This window comes from Citrus clementina, unplaced genomic scaffold (assembly GCF_000493195.1).
Source record: "Citrus clementina cultivar Clemenules unplaced genomic scaffold, Citrus_clementina_v1.0 scaffold_7, whole genome shotgun sequence".
Classification (NCBI taxonomy): domain Eukaryota; kingdom Viridiplantae; phylum Streptophyta; class Magnoliopsida; order Sapindales; family Rutaceae; genus Citrus; species Citrus x clementina.
Window position 1 is genome coordinate 13,017,664 of NW_006262075.1, and position 23,477 is coordinate 13,041,140.

The 23,477-nt window shown below is 33.0% G+C and overlaps 5 protein-coding genes across 8 annotated transcripts; 3 read left to right on the forward strand and 2 right to left on the reverse strand.

The window, feature by feature from the left end:
* Window positions 1-378: 378 nt before the first annotated feature.
* On the forward strand, window positions 379-3,576 carry LOC18036326 (calcineurin subunit B). 2 transcript variants are annotated; one of them, XM_006427384.2, is made up of 7 exons: window positions 379-974; window positions 1,127-1,213; window positions 1,311-1,435; window positions 1,565-1,661; window positions 1,896-2,005; window positions 2,133-2,207; window positions 3,164-3,576. In XM_006427384.2, exons 2-7 carry the CDS (start codon window positions 1,144-1,146, stop codon window positions 3,212-3,214), a joined length of 528 nt encoding a protein of 175 aa, XP_006427447.1. In that variant the 5' UTR covers window positions 379-974; window positions 1,127-1,143; the 3' UTR covers window positions 3,215-3,576. The 2 variants fall into 2 exon arrangements, with proteins under 2 accessions (XP_006427447.1, XP_006427446.1); XM_006427383.2 differs by having other exon boundaries at window positions 379-668.
* Window positions 3,577-4,637: 1,061 nt separating this feature from the next.
* On the forward strand, window positions 4,638-5,517 carry LOC18036583. Its single transcript, XM_006427385.2, has 2 exons — window positions 4,638-5,136; window positions 5,393-5,517. Exons 1-2 carry the CDS (start codon window positions 4,678-4,680, stop codon window positions 5,498-5,500), a joined length of 567 nt encoding a protein of 188 aa, XP_006427448.1. The 5' UTR covers window positions 4,638-4,677; the 3' UTR covers window positions 5,501-5,517.
* Window positions 5,518-5,892: 375 nt separating this feature from the next.
* On the reverse strand, window positions 5,893-8,694 carry LOC18036589 (DEAD-box ATP-dependent RNA helicase 35). Of its 3 annotated transcripts, XM_024180825.1 has the most exons (4): window positions 8,588-8,694; window positions 8,463-8,500; window positions 7,259-8,168; window positions 5,998-6,862 (listed from the first exon to the last, which is right to left on the reverse strand). In XM_024180825.1, exons 3-4 carry the CDS (start codon window positions 8,158-8,160, stop codon window positions 5,998-6,000), a joined length of 1,767 nt encoding a protein of 588 aa, XP_024036593.1. In that variant the 5' UTR covers window positions 8,161-8,168; window positions 8,463-8,500; window positions 8,588-8,694. The 3 variants fall into 3 exon arrangements, with proteins under 3 accessions (XP_006427449.1, XP_024036593.1, XP_024036594.1); XM_006427386.2 differs by lacking the exon at window positions 8,588-8,694 and having other exon boundaries at window positions 5,893-6,862; window positions 8,463-8,573; XM_024180826.1 differs by lacking the exon at window positions 8,463-8,500.
* Window positions 8,695-9,306: 612 nt separating this feature from the next.
* Window positions 9,307-10,164, forward strand: LOC18036597 (triphosphate tunel metalloenzyme 3). Its single transcript, XM_024180795.1, has one exon. The coding sequence runs from the start codon at window positions 9,392-9,394 to the stop codon at window positions 10,064-10,066; it is 675 nt and encodes a 224-aa protein (XP_024036563.1). The 5' UTR covers window positions 9,307-9,391; the 3' UTR covers window positions 10,067-10,164.
* Window positions 10,165-14,947: 4,783 nt separating this feature from the next.
* Window positions 14,948-17,517, reverse strand: LOC112096807 (phosphopantothenoylcysteine decarboxylase subunit VHS3-like). Its single transcript, XM_024180685.1, has 3 exons — window positions 17,150-17,517; window positions 15,619-15,677; window positions 14,948-15,506 (listed from the first exon to the last, which is right to left on the reverse strand). Exons 1-3 carry the CDS (start codon window positions 17,264-17,266, stop codon window positions 15,176-15,178), a joined length of 507 nt encoding a protein of 168 aa, XP_024036453.1. The 5' UTR covers window positions 17,267-17,517; the 3' UTR covers window positions 14,948-15,175.
* Between the last annotated feature and the right edge of the window lie 5,960 nt (window positions 17,518-23,477).

The following is a 23,477-nucleotide window of genomic DNA, read 5'->3' on the forward strand; positions in this document are numbered from 1 at the left end:
TTAATAAAAAGTCGATAATTTTTACTGAATGAAATATTGGGCAAGATTAAATTAAGGTCTAGTATTCTCGACTCTTTACTCGACTTATTTGAAAAAGTCGAAAATTTTTAGACAATTTTTTATTTCAATTGAAGTTGAGTATTCTCGACTATTTATCCGACTAACATGAAAAAGTCAAAAATTTATACTGAATTACTAATTGTGTATGATTTAGTTGAAATTAAGTATTTTTGACTATTTACTCGACTTTGAGAATATAATTTTAGTGTTATAAGGATTTAATTGTGATTATTTTTGTATTTTTTCTAATTTTTTAAAGTACGTATGTCTAAATTTTAAGTGTTATAATTTAAGGCATTACTTGAGTATTTTGGAGAAAACGAGGAATATCCCACGCAATTCTCCGAAAATCAACGGCCGATAAAACGACGAAACATAAAAAAGAATGTTACTGCGTGACAGAGAATAATCGGTGATGAGGATGAACATCAGATTCCTCGTCATCTAGTACAAACAAAATACTATTCTGTGTGTTTTCGATGGCTCGATGATGACGAAGGAGTTTCTGTCATCTATATTTCCCGATACTTCATCTTCATCTAAACTCATCTCCTAGCGGTCGGTTCTTTTTTTCCTACATTTTCTGTTTGTTTCCCGAGAAAACCCAGGTCAGCAAATACATGGATTTTTTTTTTTGGGGTAAAGTAGTTATGGTTCCAGGACTAGTGAAAATTCAGTTTTAAAATGTGGGTTTATTTTCATTTTTAAGTTTGATAGCACCTTGCAGAGAATAATCGAATATTCTCTGTTTTGGTTGGGGAGAAAATAAAGTTGAATTTTATGATTTATAATAAATTGCTTCAAAATGAACCGCTTCCGCTTGATTGAGTTCACTTGAGTGCAAGTTTTAGATGGCTTTGGATGTAAGTTTTAGTTTGTTGGATGTTCAAGAATGAAAGTTTGACGTTAAAGTTGTGAGTTTTCTTAAATTTTCTGGGGGTGCCTTTTCCTTTTGAAGTTTGAAATTTCTGCAATAGGAATTTGCATGAATTTTGAGTTTTTGGCTGGTGGGTATTGGGAATTTTGGCAAAATAACTAATTGGTAGTTATTGATTTGTACTTGTAGTTTTGGAGCGAGAATCAATGGGGACTGCCTCGTCTATGCTAACTCAATATGATATTGAAGAGGTTCAACAGCACTGCCACAATCTATGTAGGTTTTGCTTATCCTTTGTTTTGTTTTTTTCTTAGGGTTTTATTTTATCTGTTGTTTAGTTCTAATTTTAGCCTATTTACTGTGTGCCACTCAGTTTCTCAACAAGAAATAGTGTCGTTGTACCAAAGGTTTTGCCAGCTAGATAGAAATGCCAAGGGATTCATCTCTGCAGATGAGTTCTTGTCGGTGCCTGAATTTGCAATGAATCCACTTTCTCAGGTAGTGTTTCAGAATCAATTGATGTTAATATGGTGGGGTTTCAGGAATTGAATTTTACTTTAGTTCCAGCAATGTGTGAAAATGGCTGATAATCTGATAGCTTAATTTTGTCTCACTGGGGGCTTGCAGAGGTTGCTAAAGATGGTGGATGGGTTGAACTTCAAGGATTTTGTGGCCTTCTTGTCTGTTTTCAGTGCTAAGGCAAGCATGCAGCAGAAAGTTCAGCGTAAGTGTCAATAAACCTTGTCTTGGTTTGGGATTGAACAACTTTAGAATAGTACGTTGTTTTGAAAAGTTTACTCTATAAATTCCTGTGGAAGTGATTGGGGGTTAAATTTAATGCATTTTGGAGGTCATTTTGTAACATGCACAGATATTTTGTTGAATTTCAAATCGTAAGTGATAAATTTGGTGATAATGACGAAGACTGGTTATCATCTACTGTTATTGTTTCTCTCAGTTATTTTCAAAGTGTACGACTCAGACTGTAATGGAAAGGTTTCTTTCAATGACATATTGGAAGTGCTGCGGGATTTGTCTGGTTCTTTTATGTCCGATGAGCAAAGAGAGGTATCACTGAGGATCTATAGCCTCTTCTTGTTTAATTGTGTGCTCCTCTACTTTGAAAGTATAGAAAATAGATAAGTTTTCGTGCATGAGTGTAACATGACCAATTCTTCGCTCCTTCTTCTTGCAGCAAGTCTTGACCCAAGTATTCAAGGATGCAGGTTACACAAGGGATTCTTATTTAACGTTGGGGGACTTCATTAAGGTTCTTTAAACTCTGTTTATATTTATAGTAAAAAGTTTTCTGTGATAATAAACCATGAAGAAATGTGAGGACATGGATATAAATTGAATTCAACCTTAAAGCTTGCTTTCTTTCTCTTGTAGAAATCTCTCTCTTTGGGAAGGATTGAGAAGATATATTGAGAACCTCTGTATTCTTTTCAAAACTTTCCATCGACTCTTTAAGGTGTCTTATAGTGTAAACCCAACAAATTCAATGAAATAAGACTGTCACTTTATCCAACCTTTTGTCTGAGAACTCAACTTTGCACCACATGCATTCTGAAAAAGTAATCAAATTGTTCAGATTGACGTGGCCACATATCTTTACCTAGTCAATCATGTTCACCAACCTCCTCCTTTTCTCACTTTACTACCTGATTTGATTGGGTTCTTGTTGTAGTGTTAATTCTGTGTCTTGCAAACATGTACATTTAGGTCAATTTTCATTTCTTGTGGAAAGGAAACTGGAAAGAAAACAGAAGTCAGCTCTATAAATGACTGAGAATTCAGTGTTAGTGTTTTGTGTTGCAAAGTTTTGTAGTGGCCAGGTGATTTAATTGACTAGATAATTGGAGATGATGTAAATTTAAGTGAAGACTTTGACAAATTTGATAAGTTAAATGGGAGCATGTACTCTTATATATTTACATATTAGCTTGTTGTCCTCTGAAAATAGATATGGAATAGATGCCCTTTGAGGATCATTGGTTCTGGTTTAATTTAGGTATTTTGAAGAATTCTGTGCTTGGGGTTCTTCATTAAGAGTTCAGCTGATTGTATTTGTACCCTTTAATAAGCTGGATATCCCTTTTTGAAGAATATATGATATCCGGATTATTTTATGCCTTATCTCTATTTGATTCAATAGTTTCTTTGAGTTGCATAATTTTGTAATTTATGTTTATGACAATTCTCAGAGCTTTCCCCCTCTTTCAGGTTTTTGGAAATTCTGGCCTAAAAATGGAGGTTGAAGTTCCAGTTGACTAAGCGACTACTCAATTCTTTCTCAACCTTAATACTGGAAACTGCTGTGTTTCTTGTCATTTATTCAGCACAAGCATACTGTTGAAGATAAGCATGCCAAAGATGCAACCATACCTTTACAGCACAGTTCTAATCCAGTCTAAAGCATGGTACTTAATTATTGTGCATTTTTGTTCCTTAACAACCTGATGAACAAATAAGGAATAAGGAACTTATGCATTATACAATAAGCTTACAGGTTTACTGTAAATGTTCCATGTGTTCAATTTCGCCACCATTTTGGTAAAACAATTCACTCAATTGTTTTTTTATTGTACGATTGCTGTGGATTAATTTCCGAATCAATGGCATCGGTGTTCCCTGTATATTCTTGATCCCTCCATTTGAATATTTAATTGAAAAAATAAAGGAGATTTTGGCTCTGATACTATGTGAGTTAGGACCTGTCTATGGTACAGGTTCTGTAACAAACATCTCCCGTCATCCCACCATTCCATTTTCTATTGTTTAGTTTCTCACGCCACATCCAGCGGCTGATGCTGCAGTCTGTAGCTTACAGATTCTGTAAGCTAGTCAAGTCCTGTGAGTTAATCTCTTTAAGACGAGCGTGGGTGTATAAACTCCTTCTTGGGAAAGGAAAATAATTTTGTCATGATGCGGGATTCTCTCTCCCAACTTGGGGGGAAGGAGTCATCAAGGCCTGCTTAAATGGTGCCAAAGTTTGCCCCCCGTAAGTACATCTGATAACGTGCCAAATCTCTTTAAAGCAACTCGATAACTTCCGGTTACACAAAGCCGAAATCGCTTACACCAATAAATTAATAATGAAGACCATTTTAGAACAAAAGACATTTTCTGCTAGTTCTTGGTAATTTCTCCCTCAAATCCCTCTCCCTCCCTTATCCCTCTCTTTCTTTCTCTTTCTCAAAAGTTAAAAAAGAAAAAAAGAAGAAAAAGGAAAAAGAAATCTTGAGGAAGCTTCTCTTTTTCTTTGAACACTTCAACACACACTTGCAGCAGATTTAACTCACTGTCTCCATCTCTTAGAAGAAAAGCAAAGAAGAGAAAAAAAAAAAAATTCTTAAATATGGAGGTTGCAACACTATCATTTAAGCAACCATTTTTCACATGTACTATCATTTTCCTCAACCAACTTTTCATTTATTTTTCTATTTATCTTTAAGACTTTGCATGCGTTGTCAAAAGTTTGAAAAGATGTTTGTGTTTGATGAAATTTGTGGAGCAAATTTACAAGAACATGTCTTTTCATCTTCTATTTTCTTTTTGGCATAGTCTTTGTTATTCTTGGTTAGTTCTCAAGGTTGCTTCAATGTGTTTCAGTTATGTTTGCTTAACTTTTAAATGGTTTGGTGTTTCCTTACATTGCCTTTTTTATGATTCAACACATTTGATGATGGATATTTATATTTTGTTGTAATATCGAAGAAGTTCTGCTGAGAAAGGATATGGAAAATACCTCACAAGTAGTGGAAGTTTACTCCTCAAGAGGGAAGCTATCAAGCTTCATGAATTTCAAGAAAGCAGGTAGTAGCAACCATGAAGATGAATGGCATTTTTCCAAGAAGCTTTTGAAAGATTCAGAGGCTTCAGGATCGAACGAGGCTGCAAAAAAACTGCTTGTGAATTGTTCAACAAGAAAGATGATTTGCAGTTACTCTCGCAAGGGCAAGGAAATTTTGCAGGCTAATATCAGAGTTGAAGAACTGAATGAGAGATTGAATAGTCTTGAAGTAGAAAATGAAGCTATGAAACAAGCATTCATTGAGACTTTGGAAGAAAGGAATAAGTTGGTGCAGGAAATATATCGTGATTTTCAGAAGTTACACCAACGCCACCGCCTTGGAAACCAAGTAACAGGATTGAAAATCTGGGATGAATCTATCATTGTCAATTCTTCTTATGAGGTAATCCATTTCCCTCGGACAAAATATGTTCTGGTTTTTTATTCAGTTCATTTTCATGTATTACTGGAACCAACCAAAATTCACAAAAAATAACTTACCAATTTAGGTCACAAATACTCAATTGATACATTTACTTACTTGCACCTTCTTATGTAACCTGTGATTTATAGTCAAACTAAAACGCATAAATTAGTACACCTAATATGATTTATAGTATTCATGGCACAGAACCCATAACATAATATCCAAATTGCAGGCTGTGATGGGGAGTGGTCTGTCACAAGTTCTATTTGAAGAGTCAAATCCATGTATTGTCACCAGAGACCACAGCGCAAATTTGCATTTCACCAGCAGGTTTTATTGAGCTGATGGTTCTTCTTGAAGCAGCTGGGAAGTTATTAAACTGTGTTGGCTTTCTTCTTACCAGTAGTTTTAATTGTTTTCCAACACATTTTTTCCCTTTTGCCTAAATTATTTTTGTCCTGATCTAGAAAAAATTAATTATTAGTACCAACAGTTTTTCACAAATCGTGTACCGAATATAGGATGGAATTATTTCAATTATTTTCCAACACATTTTTCCCCTTTTGCCTAAATTATCATTGTCCTGATCTAGAAAAAATTAATTATTAGTACCAACAGTTTTTCACAAATCTTGTACCGAATATAGCATGGAACTGTTAAACTATCATTTAAACTGCCACAGGGAGGGGATCCTAATTCAACCTCTCTCCCAATGCATTAACAGACAGGAAATGGAAATTTCATTCTTTATTAAAAAAAACAGAAAAATAAAGTACAGATGAATTCATTACCAGAATAGCTATCAATTTAAGAAGATACATCCGTGATAAGTGTACATCAAATTTCTCCTCTATAACCTCCAGAACCAAAATAATCCCTTCTAGAGCTGGCAATCGCCATGCTCTTCTGATGCTCTAACTTGGGACAATCACGGATACGATGACCAAGCCCACCACAGTATGCACATCCCTTTACCCCACTTGCATTTGTAATTGCATCCACATCCTCCATCGGATCATTTAGCTCAGCCAGCACAGGAGGAATCCTCTGTTTTGCTTCTTGCAGCAGGTGCTTCAAATCAAGGAGTGTCGTCTCACTTTGGTTCTTGTTTATAAATGTTGTTGCAATTCCAGTCTTCCCACATCTTCCCGTTCGTCCAATTCTGTGGACATAGTTCTCTATTTCTGCAGGCATGTCATAATTAATGACATGCTGAATATCGGGAAAATCTAGACCCTTTGAGGCGACATCAGTAGCAACCAGCAAATCTTTCTTTCCAGCTTTAAAGGATGAAATGGCATATTCTCTCTCTTCCTGATCTTTCCCTCCATGTACGGCCACTGCCTCAACTCCTTTCAAGAGTAGATATTCGTGAATGTCGTCAACATCAGCCTTGTTCTCACAAAATATCAAAACGGGAGGTGGTGTCTTTTGTAGGCATTCAAGTAGATACACTATCTTTGCCTCTTGTTTCACATACTCCACTTCCTGAATCACATCTAGATTTGCTGCTCCAGCTCTTCCCACATTAACAGTAACAGGCTTTACCAAAGCACTTCTAGCAAAGTTCTGGATTTTTGTTGGCATGGTAGCAGAGAACAAAAGAGTCTGTCGTTGAGCTTTGAAGTGATCAAATACTTCCCGTATATCGTCTTCAAATCCCAAATCCACCAATCTATCTGCCTCATCCAAAGTTAAATATCTGTAGACAAAAAAGCTCAATCATGATTATCATCATCCTTATAAAACAATGCATGCCTTATTAAATCTGGAAGACAAAGAAGGTAAAATGTCTACAGTACTACGCTAATAAAACATTACCAGCCACACCCAAAATTACAGCCAAGGGATGAGAATCATGAGATAGACAGGACTGCAGAAGGGGAAACTAATTATCTTACAAAATAATATCATTTACTACCTATTTTCCACAGAGAAGATATTCAAAGAGGAACAAAAATTTCTAGCAAACAGAATCTGCGGATGTGTAGTTTATGTGTCTGTCGGAGTGTGCTTTGAACATCCAAAACTGACAGAAACTAGAGGTTGATTCTAGTTTTGACAATGTTATTAGAACACTGGAAATACTTATGCTTACCTGCAATTATCCAGGTTCATTTTTTTCTTTGCCAGCATGTCCTTCAACCTCCCAGGAGTTGCAACAACGATGTGTACACCCCTCTTTACAACCTCCAACTGAGACCGCATATCCACTCCACCAATACAAAGCAACGTCCTTAAGTCTGGGTACCCTGCATCCCTCATTGGCGTCAAAAACTGCTCTACAACCTCATACGTCTGCCTCGCAAGCTCTCTGGATGGACATACAATTAAACAAAATGGACCCTCTCCAGGAACAATAGGCATCATCATCTCCTCATGCATCGCTATCATGATCATTGGCAATACAAACACCAATGTCTTCCCTGATCCCGTAAACGCAATTCCAATCATGTCCCTTCCAGATAGAACAACAGGAAGACCCTGCACCTGAATTGGGGTTGGTTGCACAATCCCTTTGGCTTTCAACTTCTTCAAAATTGGCTCAGGAAACCTCATGTCCTTGAAGTTCTTAATCGGTGGAGGAATATCTTCACCATCAACAATAATATGCCACTGTTTTCGAATTAAATCACAGGCTTTCTTTGACATTCTTCTAATAGGCAATGGCGGTTTCCATCCAGTCAACAAAGGATCCGTATAAGTAATCCCCTTAGCTAACTCCCGAACTGACATCAGCGTCTTCCTATCTGACAAGTTCTCAATCATCTCCTTCTCTTGTTGCACAATCTGTTCCGTGGGACTAATTTCAGGCTGATCACGCTTAAGCTGGGATGCTTTAACAAGAAGACTAGGTTTGACTTCAGCAAGTTTAGACTTCTCAAGCTCGTCCTCAAGCGTAGACGCCTGCCCCTTGCGCTGGAGTATTTTTTGAGCTTCCATTGCTCGTCGCTTTGCGATTGGAACATACTCGACGTAATCATCTTCTTCCTCCATCATTCAATCTCCTGTAATCCCAAAAATAAATCGTTAAGCAATCATCAACTTTCAATACCAAGAATTTTTTTTTAAAAAAAAGCTTAAGTTCCTGGGTTTTTTTTTGTGTTTTTCTTTTAAATGAATAAAATATAAGGGGACAGATTCATACTGACCCAGTATCCATACAGGGATCTAAATTTATTAATACTTCAGTTGAGAAACAAAAATTGAAACTTTAATATGTTTACATATTGCATGAACTAAATTAAAGCGTAGTTCCGCCAATTTGAATAATAAAAGTAAAAAAAAAAAAACAGAATTACCAAGAAAAAGCTTGATTCACGAACAAATGAAGTAAACCCTAAAACAGAGGCGAAAGAAAATTTATTAATTTCCAATTCGTAAAACAATTTTTGTAAGTGTCAATGGATGGACCAGAGTGACTAACCAAGAGAATAGAAGAGGTTTCGGCGATTAAATTAGCGGCGGATGGAAGGGCAGTCAGCTGAGGTTATTGCAACGGCGTCGTTCTGTTGTTCAATGGTCAGGCACTTCAAGCTGAAGGCGGTTTCGCTACTCAGAGGACATGATAAACGGGCTGTGGGCTTAGTTCACAGTACAGGCCCATCATTAATTTATTGGAATTTGATGAATTTTAAGTAATAAAATTTAATTTGTTTATTTAAAATTTCAGAAGCCTATTCTAATAAAAGAGAGGTTATTATTCCCATATATAAGGAGAAAATATATTCTTGCAATACTTATTAGAGATTAAAATTGTTAAAAAGTGTGATAACAATAAAATCAAGGAGTGATTTTATTGATAACTGTTTCGAAAACTTTAAGAAGACTTTAAATCTAATTTAATATTTACCGAGACTCACCTTGGTGTATTATTATTAAAATTCAATTGTAATTAAAAATTTATATCCTTAAAAAAAATAGAAAACTTACTCCCCAACACATTAACAATTACTAATAACAAATATGATGTACATACAACATAAATAGGACGCGATCAATTTTTTTTTTAAATAATTCAATATTTTAAAGTACATTTGAATTATTAATTATACATTCTTACCAAACATTTTTTTCCCCGAAAAATTGAAGCTTCAAAGCCCTCAAGCCTTATCCATTGGTACTTAAAATTTTTTTTAAAAAAAAACCTGAAAAATATGTCAACCAGAACAGAGGTGCTGACAAATCCCAAATCAAAGTCAAAACAACTACATACAAGTCTTCAGTTCAGATGATCAAAGGCAAGCCGTTTATCAACTTTCTCAGGAAGTTGAGAACTTTAGTCCCAATGGAAGTTGAAGTAAAGCTGCGCTTAAAAGACTCAACAGCCCACCAAAAGCTCTCAAACATTCTATCCCCTTATCACAAACAAACCCTTTTCCAAGAAAACATATTCTTTGATGACAAAGACTCAAAGCTCTCATCAAACGCAGCAGTCCTTCGCCTGCGCTTCTACAACTTAAACTCTCATTGCATCCTCTCCCTCAAGGCAAAACCAACAATCTCTGATGGCATTAGTCGCGTGCAAGAGCTGGAAGAGCCTGTCCCTTTGGCTACTGCCACTGAGTCTGTGGCAAAGCCGCAGCTTTTGGGTCAAATTGATTCAAAGATTATGAAAATGGTGAAGCAAGAATATGGGGTTGGTGATGAATTTGTTTGTTTAGGTGGGTTTAAGAATGTGAGGGCTGTGTATGAGTGGAAAGGGTTGAAGTTGGAGTTGGATGAGACGACTTACGGGTTCGGTACAAGTTATGAGATTGAATGTGAGAGTTTGGAGCCTGAGAGGGATAGGAAATTGATTGAGGGGTTGTTGGAGGAGAATGGTATTGAGTATGACTTCTCAGACTTTTCCAAGTTTGCGGTCTTTCGATCTGGGAAGTTGCCTGGTTGGGTAAAGAATTTGTAAGTAATGATTGTATAGGCAATTCGACATTAGTAGTAATTGGTGTAAGTTGATGGAAAATTATGCAAATTTTTGTTGGTTTTTCGAATTAGTGAACTTTTATTGCAAATTTTGTGAACATAGCTCATGTTTAAATTAAATTACTATTGAGTGTCTATGGCCGTCGTGAATAATTGTTAGGTATTTGTTGGAAATTAGTCAAATGCATTATGAACGCTAATTTAGTTTCCATATATCTGTTGACAATTGTCTGTAGTCTGGGGTTTCGAGGTTCATTTTGTTCTGATCCCAGAAGTTTATAATGTGGTGAATACTGATACTATAGTTTGTAATCTTGTTGTTGAATGGGCAGTATTGTTGTTTGCTTATCACTGAAATGTTTAATCGGTGGTTAGACTTGGTATGGAGTATTAAAAGCTGGTCTTAGATGATTGTATTGGTTCATCCTGTCGACATTAAATTTAGCAGTGGAGTTTAGGAGAAACTTAGGAGTTTATACTTTTTATAAATTTCAATTGTGTGAAAGGATTGGTTGACATTTTGAAGTTTGGGATGCTTGAGTCCAGGAAGTTGCGCCAGTTGGGGAACAATGATGAGAGTTTTGCAGTTCTTTTCTTTAATGAATGCTTGAATCTTCTTTTGAGCTCTGATGAATGTCGAATAATTGTGTGGCTGACTAGGCATAGTATAACTATATGGCAGATTCAGAACAGATTATAATGGATGAGTAAAACAGCCTAATTTTTCCCTCTGTTAACATGGCACTTCCCTTAATTAGATTACTGTTTCAATGGAAACTGTTAATCCAATTACATTAGACACAAAAAACAAAATATTGAAGCAATTGTGCTTAGAATGCATTCTTGCTTTACTGACCACTGTAGTCATGTTTAAATAAGTTTAGCACATATTACTTAAAGACATTACAATGCTGCCCATAAAAGGACCTGCTGATGATCAGTTTCCATACTTCAGAGGGGAAACGATGAAATATTACTTGATTTTTCTATTTTTAAGATTAAGATGTGCATTTTCTTCTGAATTTTTTATTTGCTCTCAGTTTTTTCTTGTCTCTTACGTGCTTCATTTATTTGACCAAAAGACAGAAAGATGCCATCCTTCTGGGTTTTAGTTAGGTCTTGGGAAAGCATCTTAATGAGATTGAAATACATTATTTAAGAAAATGGAGTATAAAATAGTAATAAAACTCGGAAACTTGCTTCCTTTCTGGTCTAAGAATTTCTCATGTGCTGTTCTGATTTTCTGGTATGGGACATACTATTATATAGCAGAAACTCTGTTTGTCTTTCCTTAGATGCAATCGATGAGTTCTGATTTCATGAGCTGGCAAGAAAACTCTTATTATCACTTTTAAGGTACCATTGGACTCCGAATTGGCAAATCACTTCTTGTTCAGAACTTCCATTATGTATGTCTATGTTGTCTCGTCTGTTTTAGAATTTCGTTCATATCATTCTACACTAGAACATCATTTCTCGTGTTCTTATTCTTGAAAATTCCTTATACAACTTTGCAGCCAAGAGTATCTGCATTTTAAACCAGAGTCAATGAGGTATAGGGTTTACTGTTAAAGTTCCTGTCATAGTCTCACTGGAATTTTTTTGGGGAAGATAGTCTGAATACATTTCAATATTATTGGATCAAATTGATGGCTTAATTCTCTGCTAACGAACTGCATGCTTCCTATGTTGATGAAGCGACAAATTGATGGCCCTCGTTAGTCTATTGCGTCATTTATTTAGTGCTACTCTCTGCTTATCAAACATAAATCATTACTTCCAAGGTTTTGATATCAATGGGTACTTAGTATGGATGGTATCATAAGCAAAATTACCCGATGTAAGTTTTAAATTTTGGGATGGTTAAAGATTGTCCAGGTTTTTGACAAATTTCATTGGCAAAGTAGCATTTTTCTTTCATATATATACAGTGCTTAAAATGGTTTATGAGTAGTTATACGTTATTCATTTATACAACAAAGTATTTTCTAAAATGCAACTAATTTTGTTTACTCATAAAATTGGCATTTGAAATACCATCCTCCATACCTTGGATTTAATGTTGTTGAGAGATTGCTTTGGGGCAAAACAAATTAGCAAACACATTACTGGAGCGATTAATAAACTTGAACATGAGTTTGCATCAATTTAAGTTCTCAAAATTTGTTATAGAAATGATAATTGCACTTAATACAAAACTGTTTTATTGGGATATTTACGACACAATGACAAATAAAAATAATAAGATGATAGATATTCATATTTTGTTCTTTAAGTCTGCCATCTTGATTTAATCATGGATTTTAAAAATATAAGCATGTCCAAGCAAAACAAATGACTAATGAACTTCTCATTCTGTTTTGCTACGATGATGTGCCAAAAAATTAAAAATTAAAAATGAATTTTACCTTAAAGAACATTCTTTCATGCACAATTCATCTTCTTGAATATTTATTTATTTTTTAATGTTGATTACTTAATTAGTTAATAATCTTACGGCTTTTGACCCTTTATTTCTTGAAATTTCGAGTTAACTGTGTAATCTTTATTGCATCTTGCATTAGATATATGACTCACTCGCCCATTCCTCTGCCAAATGCTAAAATATATAAATACTCTGAATCTGCTACTTATGTTAGTAACATGAAGCGATGATTTTTGTCGTTTAGAGGCCATTAAGTTCCTCTGTTTTTTTTTTTTTTTTTTTTCTCTTTCTTTTTTAAGCTGTTTAATACTGTGCAAAAACTTACGGCCTGGTTGGCACTTCAGGCTATTCAATTAATGATATCATCTCACAACAAGGCTTGTGGCAGATCAAGCACACGAAATTGAAACAATCATAGCAGTTCAAAGAGAAATTTGCTTCTTTTTTAGCTTATAAGAAACAAAGCCGACTCTCCATACATTCACTGTATTTTCAAATGAAATTTTCTCAAAATTACAGAATTTATTTGGAACAGAGCCCTGTGTTAGTGGCAGTAAAAAAATGCTTAAGACATTAAACACCATAAATGTACCATGAAATTTTGCTAAGAAAATTTAAAAATAAAACAGAACCAATCCCTAGAGTTCATAAAAACAGTAATAAGCTCAGAAACTTGCACCATTGTGGTCTAAGCATTTCTTATATGCTGGTATATATTATATGGGATGCTGTACCAAAGTAGCTAAATTTTTCCTTCCATCTTCAGTTGCAGGCATCGAGTTCTTATTTCTTGAACCACGAAATATACTAACAGTACTTTCAGATCTTGTGAGAATCGTACATAATTGTTGTTCACACATATTTTTTGAGACCTTTATTGTGTATGCCTATGTTTTTCTTCACAGTCACATATGTTTTGAATTCCTTTTTCTCATTCGAAGATAATGCCTTGGTTTATCACGTTGGCGTAGCCATGGAGTATCTGTGTTTTGTAGAGACTTCAAATTTATGGCACATGCTTGCCGCTGGTGACTGCAATGATGATCTAACAAACACATCTTCATTTCAAGGAGTAGGGATCAGATTAACGGCAAGGATCGTTTGGATAAACTGAAATTGAAGAATTTTGATGGGTACTAGTAGTTTATTTATTCTAGCCTCGCACAAGTTTTAGGCCATACCTCAGGGTACTGACATAGAAAGATATGTGAAGGAAATAGTTCTGCTTGTAGAGTAGTTAGTGATTGGTGAATGAACTTGCATCAATTTAAGCAATAAAACTTTGGTATACACAGTCATCGTGACATGCTTATATTTCTCTCCCCACAAAAAATGGAAAAAAAAAATTAAATGGAAAAAATTTATTTATTTATTTTTTCAAAATTTTGATGTATTCTGATGTTGTGCCATCATCTAGTGGATCATGCACTTACATATTTCATATATTTAATTAGGACCGTAAAGAAATGTCGTCCTTAATTTTACAATTTATACAATAGTAATATAACTGACCGAGATTTTCTTTTTAATATTATATATAATTTTATACTAATTTTTTAATTGATTACTGCAATTGTGTGTACTTGCAAAGAAATGTTACCATTTTAAGTACAAAAATTAAAGAAAGATTATGTGCTTTCAAACTTTAGCTGCTTCCGATATATCATTAAAAAAACAATATGCGGTTTCAAACTTTGATTGCCTCCAATATATTATTGAAAAAACAATACGTGGTTTCAAACTTTAGTTGCCTCCAATAAATCATTTCAAACGCAGTATTATGTTTTGCAAAACTGTATTTGTAATTAGTTCGGAGCGGTGATAAGCGGTAATTATCCTCATAAGCATATCTAATCAAACCTTCGCACACTTGACATATGTATGCTATCATGGATCGGCCACGAACAAAATTTCCAAAATTAATTTCATTCCAAGATCTTTCTTTCATGCACAATTTGTTGCGGTTTACAAGAAAATTTGCTTCTGTTTTAAGCTTATAAGCAGTAAAACCAACTCTGCTTACATTCCTTGCGTCGTCTTATGAAAATTTCCAACTTTGTGTTGCTGCTTACTGGAAAACACCAGAGACTTTAAGCACCATAACCGTACATTTAAGCACCATAACTGTTTCGGAATATAAAAGAAATAAGAGAAGAAAACGTTAAAAACAATTGTGTAAACTTTTTGTCAACCGGAGAGTTCTACTTAGGTGCAACTAAAATCAAATTTTCTTGGACAAACTGCCCAATGTTTGTTGTAATTGTTGTAACTAGTTTATGGAAAAGCTTTAAATGACAAAAGCTTTTACCACTCTTTATAATAAAGAGCTTCGAAGGTATACCAATGCTTGAGAAAGGATGCCCCAACTTGCCAGAGCACACAGAGCTCATCGAATAACATAGCAAATCTCTGGGTTAGCTTTTAGATCAGTAACATCTTTACTAACTTAATGATTCATTGATGAAAATGCATCAGAACGAATATGATCATATTTAAATCTAGCTACCTAGTTTCATACCAGAAGGGTACAACATTCAGTAAACTAAATTAATCTTTTCCCAACTCTATCAACTAAACCACCTTAAATATTTTTGCTTCCTGAAAATTATAAATCAATAAATGGCACCAGGACTGCACATTAAATAAAAGAAACGAACATTAAATATCTCATTTCTTCCTTTTGGATGGTGGGCCCTTTGGCTCGTCATCGTCGTCGTCATCATCCTCATCATCCTCATCATCGTCGTCATCGTCGTCCTCATCATCGTCCTCATTGTCATTATCATCATCATCTTCATCGCCATCACTATCACCATTGGCCTCAGCATCATCATCATCAGAATCCTCTGCCTCATAATCACTTCCATCGTCTCCATCGCCATCTTCCTCCTCATCAGCATCGCTGTTGTCGTCGTCACTATCGGCATCCTCAGTTTCACCAGCATCTTTGTTTTCCTCGACAGGCTTTTTCACTTTAGTCAGTTCATCCAGTGGAAATCTGCAATACAATGTATCCAGTACTCAATTACTTCAACACCCTATATTATGAATAACTAGGAAGAATTCAAAGTTTCAAATAAAATGGAAAGTAAAAATCAAAACTTTCTTACCTATAATATGCTGCTGTTGAGCTTGGAAATATTTTTTTGTCATCAAACTGGTATCCAATCTGATAGTGGCAAAATGTGTTAAGATAAGCATATATTATCAGCAAAAATAAACACAAACCCGGAAATCTTTTGAATAAGGTATTAAGGCCAATATTCCATTTAACAACAGGCAAACAAATCAGCTTACATATTGCAATGTAACAAAACAATGGTAGAAGGAACAGGATTATAGGAAGCACAAACAAACTTGAAAAGATGAGTGGATAATCTGAAAACAAGATATAACCAGGTTCAGGTTGGGAAAAGAGTTGAGAATAATGGGAATCCTTGGGAAGGCGGAAATTTACTGTTCTTAAGGCCTAATTTCATGATTTTGGGAAACGGCTTTTTATAAAGTTAATTAATAAGCAGAGCATTTAACATTTGCATAGATATATATGGAAGCAACAAAGTATCAGCAAGATATGATCAGACTTTTAGGAATCAAAATCTTAAAGACAACAAAAAGTAGAGACCCAGTTGTACGTAGGTGCTAAGATCCAGGAAAAGCTCCTAGAATTATACAAGAAAAAACTAATTTCTTTTGATTGAACAACACCTATGTATCACGTCAGCTTGGCCGCCATGAAAACTTAAAATACTAAACTACAATAGAAATCTATACTTATGTTTGATTCATTTCTAGTTTTGGTAAAATACAAATATCGCTCTCTACAACAGTATCAGCATCACACTTGGCTGAACCACAAACTGTTAGAACCTAAAAATGACTACTCAAACATATTATCTTCTCTTAGCAGTGCCTTACAAACCAGATAATTAGAATGGCTTGTGGACAATATATATGAGATAGCGACAAACTAGCAAAAGCGAACAACTTCAGCAAAATGAATGATAGCCTAACAAAATTGATAAACTAATAATATATTTGATCCACCCGAATCGATCTATAAATATTCCAAAAAGCCCAGGAGAAATAGCCTAACGTAATTGTTAACAACAAATTACTACAAGGATCCTGAATTCATCCATAAATGTTCCAATGCCCCAAGGGAATAATACCCTAACAAATTTGGTAACAACAAATTAATAAGAGGAATATTCATTCCACCCGAATTAATCCATCAATATTCCAACAATCCCCAAGACATTTTCACAACCCCAATAATTTCAATTTTCAAATCCTTTGAACAGAGGAAAAGCCCGCTAAAATTAACACCCGCGTAATCACAAATCAAAAATTTTCAATTCATTTCGCTAGGCCCTTGTCTTTCAAGAACTACCCGCTTAAAAACTTAACCCAAATAATACAAAACCCCGTTTTGCCATTGTTAGGTCACAAAAGGTGTCAACTTACTCACCAATCAACAATCAACAAGAACATCCTCAAAATCGCAAAACCCTACTCAATTAAAACATACCCACCAACAAAAACGTCACTACAATCAAATCAAAGAAGCGAACATACATCAATTTTACAATCTGAGAAAAAAAATGGTGTAAGACAGAGCTCAGGTAAACAGTAATGTACCACCAAGAGAAGGCAAAGAAGGGACTTTTGAGTCTCTCCCACCAAAGATTGCATCACAGTGCTCAAAATGATCCCCATAACAACGGTATTGCTATGCAAAAGAGTACCCACCTCCATTGCTGGGAGTACAAGCTTCAAAATGACAGCTTGAAGAAACAAACAGACACCAAAAAACAACTGAAGAAATGAAACGAGAGTAGATCAAGACAGAAAAGAGTGAAGGGTTTTTAAAGGGTAAGTGAAGAGTCAAGACTCGAGAGTAAAGTATAGAAAATTGTTTAGGGTTTTGACTGTGTTGTCTTCATTTGGACTTGTTGAGTTGTACTTTGTCCGCATTGAGTTGTAGCTGTTAAAACTCTGCGTCAGCATTTAGCTTTCCTTGAACAGTTGCAACCAAGTACCCCTTTTTTTTAAAAGAAAAGAAAAGAAAAGAAAAGAAAAGAAAAATATTGTAGTTTTTGATTGAATTCAGATGAATTAATTCTTTAAAATTAAAAAATAATAACTAATTCTATTTTCAACTATTTTCTTATGTATATAATAAAACTTTAGTTTTTTACAAAATAAGTATAATGAAACCTTTATTTATGTTGACAACTAGGGTTGGTAATGGGACGTGATGGGATGGGATTTACCAATTCCAGTCCCATCCCGTATATGCAAATGAGATGAAAAATATCTCAGTCCCATCTCTATATTTTTTTTGGGACAAAAATATGTCCCAATCCTATCCCAAAAGAGATGAGATCCTGCGGGATCCTATCCCAATTGGAAAAATTTTCATTCTTAATTGGTAATGAGACGGGATGGGACGGAATTTGTCAATCCCACTCCCGTCCCGCATATGTAATTGGGATAAAAAAAGGTCTCACTCTCGTCCCAAATTTTTTTATGGGACAAAAATATGTCCCAATCCCGTCCTAAATGGGATGGAATCCCGCAGGATCCCATCCCATCAGAAAAAATTACCATCCCTATTGACAACAAAATTTAGTTTAATAATTATGAGGCTGAAGTCTTCATAGAGACGTTGATGCCACTGCTTAAATTTGCAGGTTAGGGAAAGTGATTTGCTCCTCTTGATTTTAGTGACTAACTTCTTGAGAACTCGTGTTTCAATCATCAAATTATACAAAATGATTAAAGGGCATCAAAACGTTTTAATGGCAAATAATTTTTTGACGCTTAAGTTAGTTTATGAGTTTTCATTTGAAAAACTAAAAGAGATGAAGAAAAAAAAAAGAAGGTTTTTAACTCGGAAAGTAATAGAAAAGAAATTGTAATCAAACATAAATATTAATGCATGTTTTGAAGACCCCTTTTGGTTTTTATAGGTATGAAAATTGTAACCATTGAATTATTAATTCGAATCTTCCTAAATTATCGAACATAAAGGATTTTCTCTTTAACCTCCTGTTTAGTTACTGGTGATATGGCATTATCTGTAACAAAATATTTAGAAATAAAAGAAAGAATTTTTTATGGGTTTAAAAAAAAATTGTTATCAATGTAACTAGTGTGTGGGAAAAGAGTCGTGATAATCCCATGAATTGTTGAAATGATCATGGAGACTTCTTTATTTTTAGAGATAGTCTAAAAGTTTTTGAACAATTATACCAAATGAAATAAACTTGGGTCACTATAATTCAAAGACATTATTATCTATAAAAAAAAGTTCCATTGCCATGTTTTAAAATCAATGGGCCCCCCTTGATTATCTTGCCAAATTATGGGATGCTACTGTCTTTTACCCACTTAGAAAGTAAATTTGCCAATTTCTCTCTACTGAAATCAATATATATCACTTATTTCCTACTGTTTTTATAATAGTTAATAATCATCTAGCATCATAATTTTATAATATTATCCTTATTTTTAAATATATTTTTTCATATTTATTGTAAATTAAATAAATCATATAAAAAGAAATAAAAATAAAAATTTAAGTACTAAAAATAATAAATATATGTTTTGATGTGAATAAAAATTCATAATAAGATATTTTCTTGTAATTTTTGTTATATTTTATGTTTATTAAAAGAAAATATTTATAGAATAATAAAAATTATAAGAAAATATCTTATTATTAATCTTTTATTCACATTAAAAGAAAATATTTCTTATTTTTAGTGCTTAATTTATAATAAATATAAACAAAAGTATACTGAAAAAATAAGGGTACTGTAAAATTATGTTCATAATGGGTTGTTGGCTATTATAAAAACAATTGGGAAGTAAATGGTATGTATTAATTTCAATAAGGATAAAATTATTAATCTTTCTTATAAAAATTGGATGGAGTTATTTCCACCCTACTATTTTTGTAAATGCACCCCACTTTTAGAAAATAATTATAATGATTTCACAGTATTCTTAAAAAAATGAATAAATAAAAGTTTTGTACAGTTAATCAATTAAATCTTTCTATTAATTTTTTTTCTTAGATTCTTTGACCATCTTTAATAATAAGTTTTAATATAAGTTTTATTTTACTATTTTATTATTATGATATAAAAGACAAAATTACCCTCATAAAATATGAGTTATTATATCTAATAATTTAGGTATTTAATTTTGTGACTTATAATCTAATATTTTCAAATGAAACCTAATTATTATTTCCCTAACCTTAGGTGTAAGTAACATAAATTTAACAGCCTAATAATTTACATAAGAATTGTGCTATCAAGACACTATATTAGTTTAATTAAAAAATAATAATCACACTAATGAAGTAGTATTAGAAACAATGAGTTTGGTTCAAATTAGAAAAAAAATGAAGTTAAAGTAAATTCTTGATAATTTTACTTTGTAAGGGTAAAATAATCAATTTAATCTTATGTCAAAACAATCTTTATAATCAAATATACTAAATAAATCTAAGTAACAAAAAAGTGAATTAACATAGATTTAGTTAATTAATTCTCTAAAACTCTTTTTCATTAAAATTTTTTAAAAATAATGTACAATTTTTATAATTATTTTTTTAAAATAAAGTGGATTCACAAAAAAATGTAGGGTGGAGATATCATCACTCACAAAAATTGTCAAATAAAGATATTTGATACCGAAAGAATATTTGCCAGTTTACAATCGTCAAATACACCGTTATTTCACAATTGAAAATGGTCAAATATGCCCGTTTTCCTTGCAGTAGTAATCCTTCAAAATTGATATCCCCAACGTTAAAACAATTTCCTGAATCAATGAAATTATAGTTATATTTAAATGAAAAAAAAATATTGTTTGTAGCTAGAGAGTGGACTTGGTCATTAATTACTCATTAACAAATACCAATTGAGATGTTTCATTTTAGTTGAGTGGTCGATATATTACTCAGCCAATCAAATTGCAAGACATCAAGTCTGTGGTGGGAGAAATTCTATAATACCTTTTATGTATTACAATCAATTGATGCATGCATGTCATATATAGTTAAATTTAATATAATCACTACTTGTATGATAACTTTTCAAACTAAATGCCCACATGTCATAGTATCATTTGCTTATTGTATGACTGACATGGTACCTCTAATATATTCTACACAACAACATTACGAATTTAACTATGAAAAATTGCCTTGCAATGGAAGTTTTCTTCATTATTAAGTTCATAATATCTTTGATTTTAATAGCTTTGATTCAATTGCAAGCATGCAAAGCTTGCTTTGATTCAATGGTCTGTTGGAAATCAAGAGCTTCTTTGTTATATCAATAGGTGATAGGGACTTAGCAGACTAAGTTCTTACTTTATGGGTTGATGATGATAGAATCGCTGATTGTTGAGTTTGGGAGCGAGTTAATTGCGAATTTGCGACGGCACCACACGACGGTTGATTCCACTTTTGCTTAATACTTAGTGGTACACCGCTGAACAAAATTAATTACTTCTATATATGATGGATCTCCACTTCTAAATTTGTCCTTGTTTCTTCCCTTTGAAGAATTGCAAAGCCTTGACTTATCTTGTAATTATATTGAAGGCTTTTAAGAGTACAAATATACATACGTATATCAATTGTTTTGGTAAACCCAGTACGACGTAGGAATTTTTTTTTTTTAAAAAAAAAGAAAAGAAAAGAGAAAAAGATACCTAGATGGGAGAAGATGTAATAAGTCTCACTCTCATAAAATAAAATAAATAAATCAAACACAAACCTAACAATAAACTACCGATGCATGAAATGCAATACAATAAAGAACTCCACGTTAAAACTAAAAGCTTGCGGTAAAAAAATCAAAATAAAATAAGAGAAATAAACATAAATATATAAATCTAAATTTGGTTAATTTCTTTTTAAATATTCTTCTTAAAAGTAGGATTGAGCTAGGTTTCGAACTCCTACCTTTTAATGAATCAAATTTAGGTACCAAGGCCAAAAAAAAGTTAAAAAACACTCGGTCAAGTCATGGGGTTATCTATCTTCGGGTCATATATAGGACTAATAATCAATACTGCATATGTCTTCGCAGCTTACGATAGCTTTGAGAGTTTGAAGCAGCTTAAGATCTTAAATATTAAATATTGAGAATAATTGGTTCAACGCCAGTGCATTACCTCATTCGACTACAATGACCTCACTTACCACTATCTTATTCTTAAATCCAATTCAATTGTAGGTTTCAAACCTATGGAAGGGGTCTCTCTCTCTCTCTCTCTATATATATATATATATGCTCTTTACCAGAATTTACATGCATTTAATCTTTATCAATCTATCTATGTATTTCAAAATTTATGTTCTCTGAGCAGGATTAATAGCAAATTTTGTCAAATCTATAAGTGTTGGATCTAAGTGACCCAATAATGGCTCAGTAACAAGGTAACTAAACCTATAGTGAGATTTGAATTTAATTACTAAAAAGTTTCTACAGTATATTATATATACCCTTAAAACTAATTCTAAAGTAATTATATTTTCTTTTGCTCCATGTAGGATTGGCAAATTTGACGAATTTTGAGAAGATTGGATCTAATAACTGTCGAATTACTATAAGTCAAGGTATATGATGAAACTATTCATTTCCTATTTTTCTTTAATGTTTTGTGAAGACGCTTCCTCATATTCTTTTTTCTTCTTGTAGGATTTGTAAATTTGACAAACTTGAAAATTATTCATCTACGAGGAAATAGAATAAGCGGATCCGTGACAAGACTGGGTACTAACAATTCAATTTATAGAAAGTTGCTTATCTATTTATGAGAAAAATTAATAGACAAGCAAGATCTTGAATTGGATTTAGCTAGGTTACATCGGTGGTACCGTACCACTTCTTTTATCTTTTGTGACAGCTCCACGAGAAATTTTCTTAGAACCCCTTCCACACCAGAAATTTTCCTAAAATCCCTTCCACTCACTTTTATTCAAACTTTATTTCATAAGTATTAAGCTAATTTCCACTTGCATCCATGAGCACATTTGAATTAGCACCTTGCCATATTTAATATTATTTTTATTCTATATAGCACCTGTATCACAATACCCCTTCTTTACTATTTTGAGATTGAATAATTGCCATGTTTAATTTAGAACCTTACACTCCTTTTTTTTTAATATTAGCATTTTTTTGAATCTATTATCAAATTTTATTTAACACTTTACACTCTTTTTATAATAATTTTTTACTTGTATTTTTATCATATTATTTATTTCAAGTATTTTTATCTTATGGGTGCATCTGCTTCATCATTATTTGTTTTATTAGGTTGTGTTGCATTATTTTTATCACATTAGGCTATATTAAACTATATTTTAGTAAAATTTTTATCCTTCTTATGTAATAATAAATTTTTTTAATAATATAATGTCAGTCAGTCTATACTGCATAAAATTAATCCAGCACCCATTTAGATATGATGAATTATTATTTACAACAGCAAATTAAAGGTTAAATAACATGATAAAAATAAAAGTATGAAAAATTATAATATTTTTTTGTAATAGAGTTATTAGAATTACATAATTTGTTGTGAATGTAAGAAAAAAATACCATATCATTTTAAAAAAATGAAACAAAAAGAGTGTAAAGTATTAAATGAAATTTAATAGTGGATGTAAAAAAAAATTGGAATTTTAAAAATGTAATTAACAAGGAGTGTACGGTTTTAAATTAAACATGCCAATGATTCAATTCCAAAATAGCAAAGAGCGGTATTGTGATACAAATGTAATATTGGATAAAAGTTTACAAATATGATATAGTATAAGGTGCTAATTGAAATATACTTATAAATGCGGATAAAAATTAGCTTAATAATTATGAAACAATTATTAAATAAAAGTGAGTGGAGGTTTGTATGAAGATTTATCACAAAAGACAAAAGA

Excerpts from the sequence above, each read along its gene's own strand:
- LOC18036326 (XM_006427384.2), top strand. The coding sequence starts at position 1,144 with ATGGGGACTGCCTCGTCTATGCTAACTCAATATGATATTGAAGAGGTT. Across the intron at positions 2,006-2,132 it reads TGTCCGATGAGCAAAGAGAG|CAAGTCTTGACCCAAGTATT; the intron begins GTATCACTGAGG and ends TTCTTCTTGCAG. Across the intron at positions 2,208-3,163 it reads CGTTGGGGGACTTCATTAAG|GTTTTTGGAAATTCTGGCCT; the intron begins GTTCTTTAAACT and ends CCCCTCTTTCAG.
- LOC18036583 (XM_006427385.2), top strand. The coding sequence starts at position 4,678 with ATGGAAAATACCTCACAAGTAGTGGAAGTTTACTCCTCAAGAGGGAAG. Across the intron at positions 5,137-5,392 it reads TTGTCAATTCTTCTTATGAG|GCTGTGATGGGGAGTGGTCT; the intron begins GTAATCCATTTC and ends TCCAAATTGCAG.
- LOC18036589 (XM_006427386.2), bottom strand. The coding sequence starts at position 8,160 with ATGATGGAGGAAGAAGATGATTACGTCGAGTATGTTCCAATCGCAAAG. Across the intron at positions 6,863-7,258 it reads ATGAACCTGGATAATTGCAG|ATATTTAACTTTGGATGAGG; the intron begins GTAAGCATAAGT and ends TTTTGTCTACAG.
- LOC18036597 (XM_024180795.1), top strand. The coding sequence starts at position 9,392 with ATGATCAAAGGCAAGCCGTTTATCAACTTTCTCAGGAAGTTGAGAACT.
- LOC112096807 (XM_024180685.1), bottom strand. The coding sequence starts at position 17,266 with ATGGAGGTGGGTACTCTTTTGCATAGCAATACCGTTGTTATGGGGATC. Across the intron at positions 15,678-17,149 it reads TTCTTTGCCTTCTCTTGGTG|ATTGGATACCAGTTTGATGA; the intron begins GTACATTACTGT and ends TGCCACTATCAG. Across the intron at positions 15,507-15,618 it reads TCAACAGCAGCATATTATAG|ATTTCCACTGGATGAACTGA; the intron begins GTAAGAAAGTTT and ends ATTGTATTGCAG.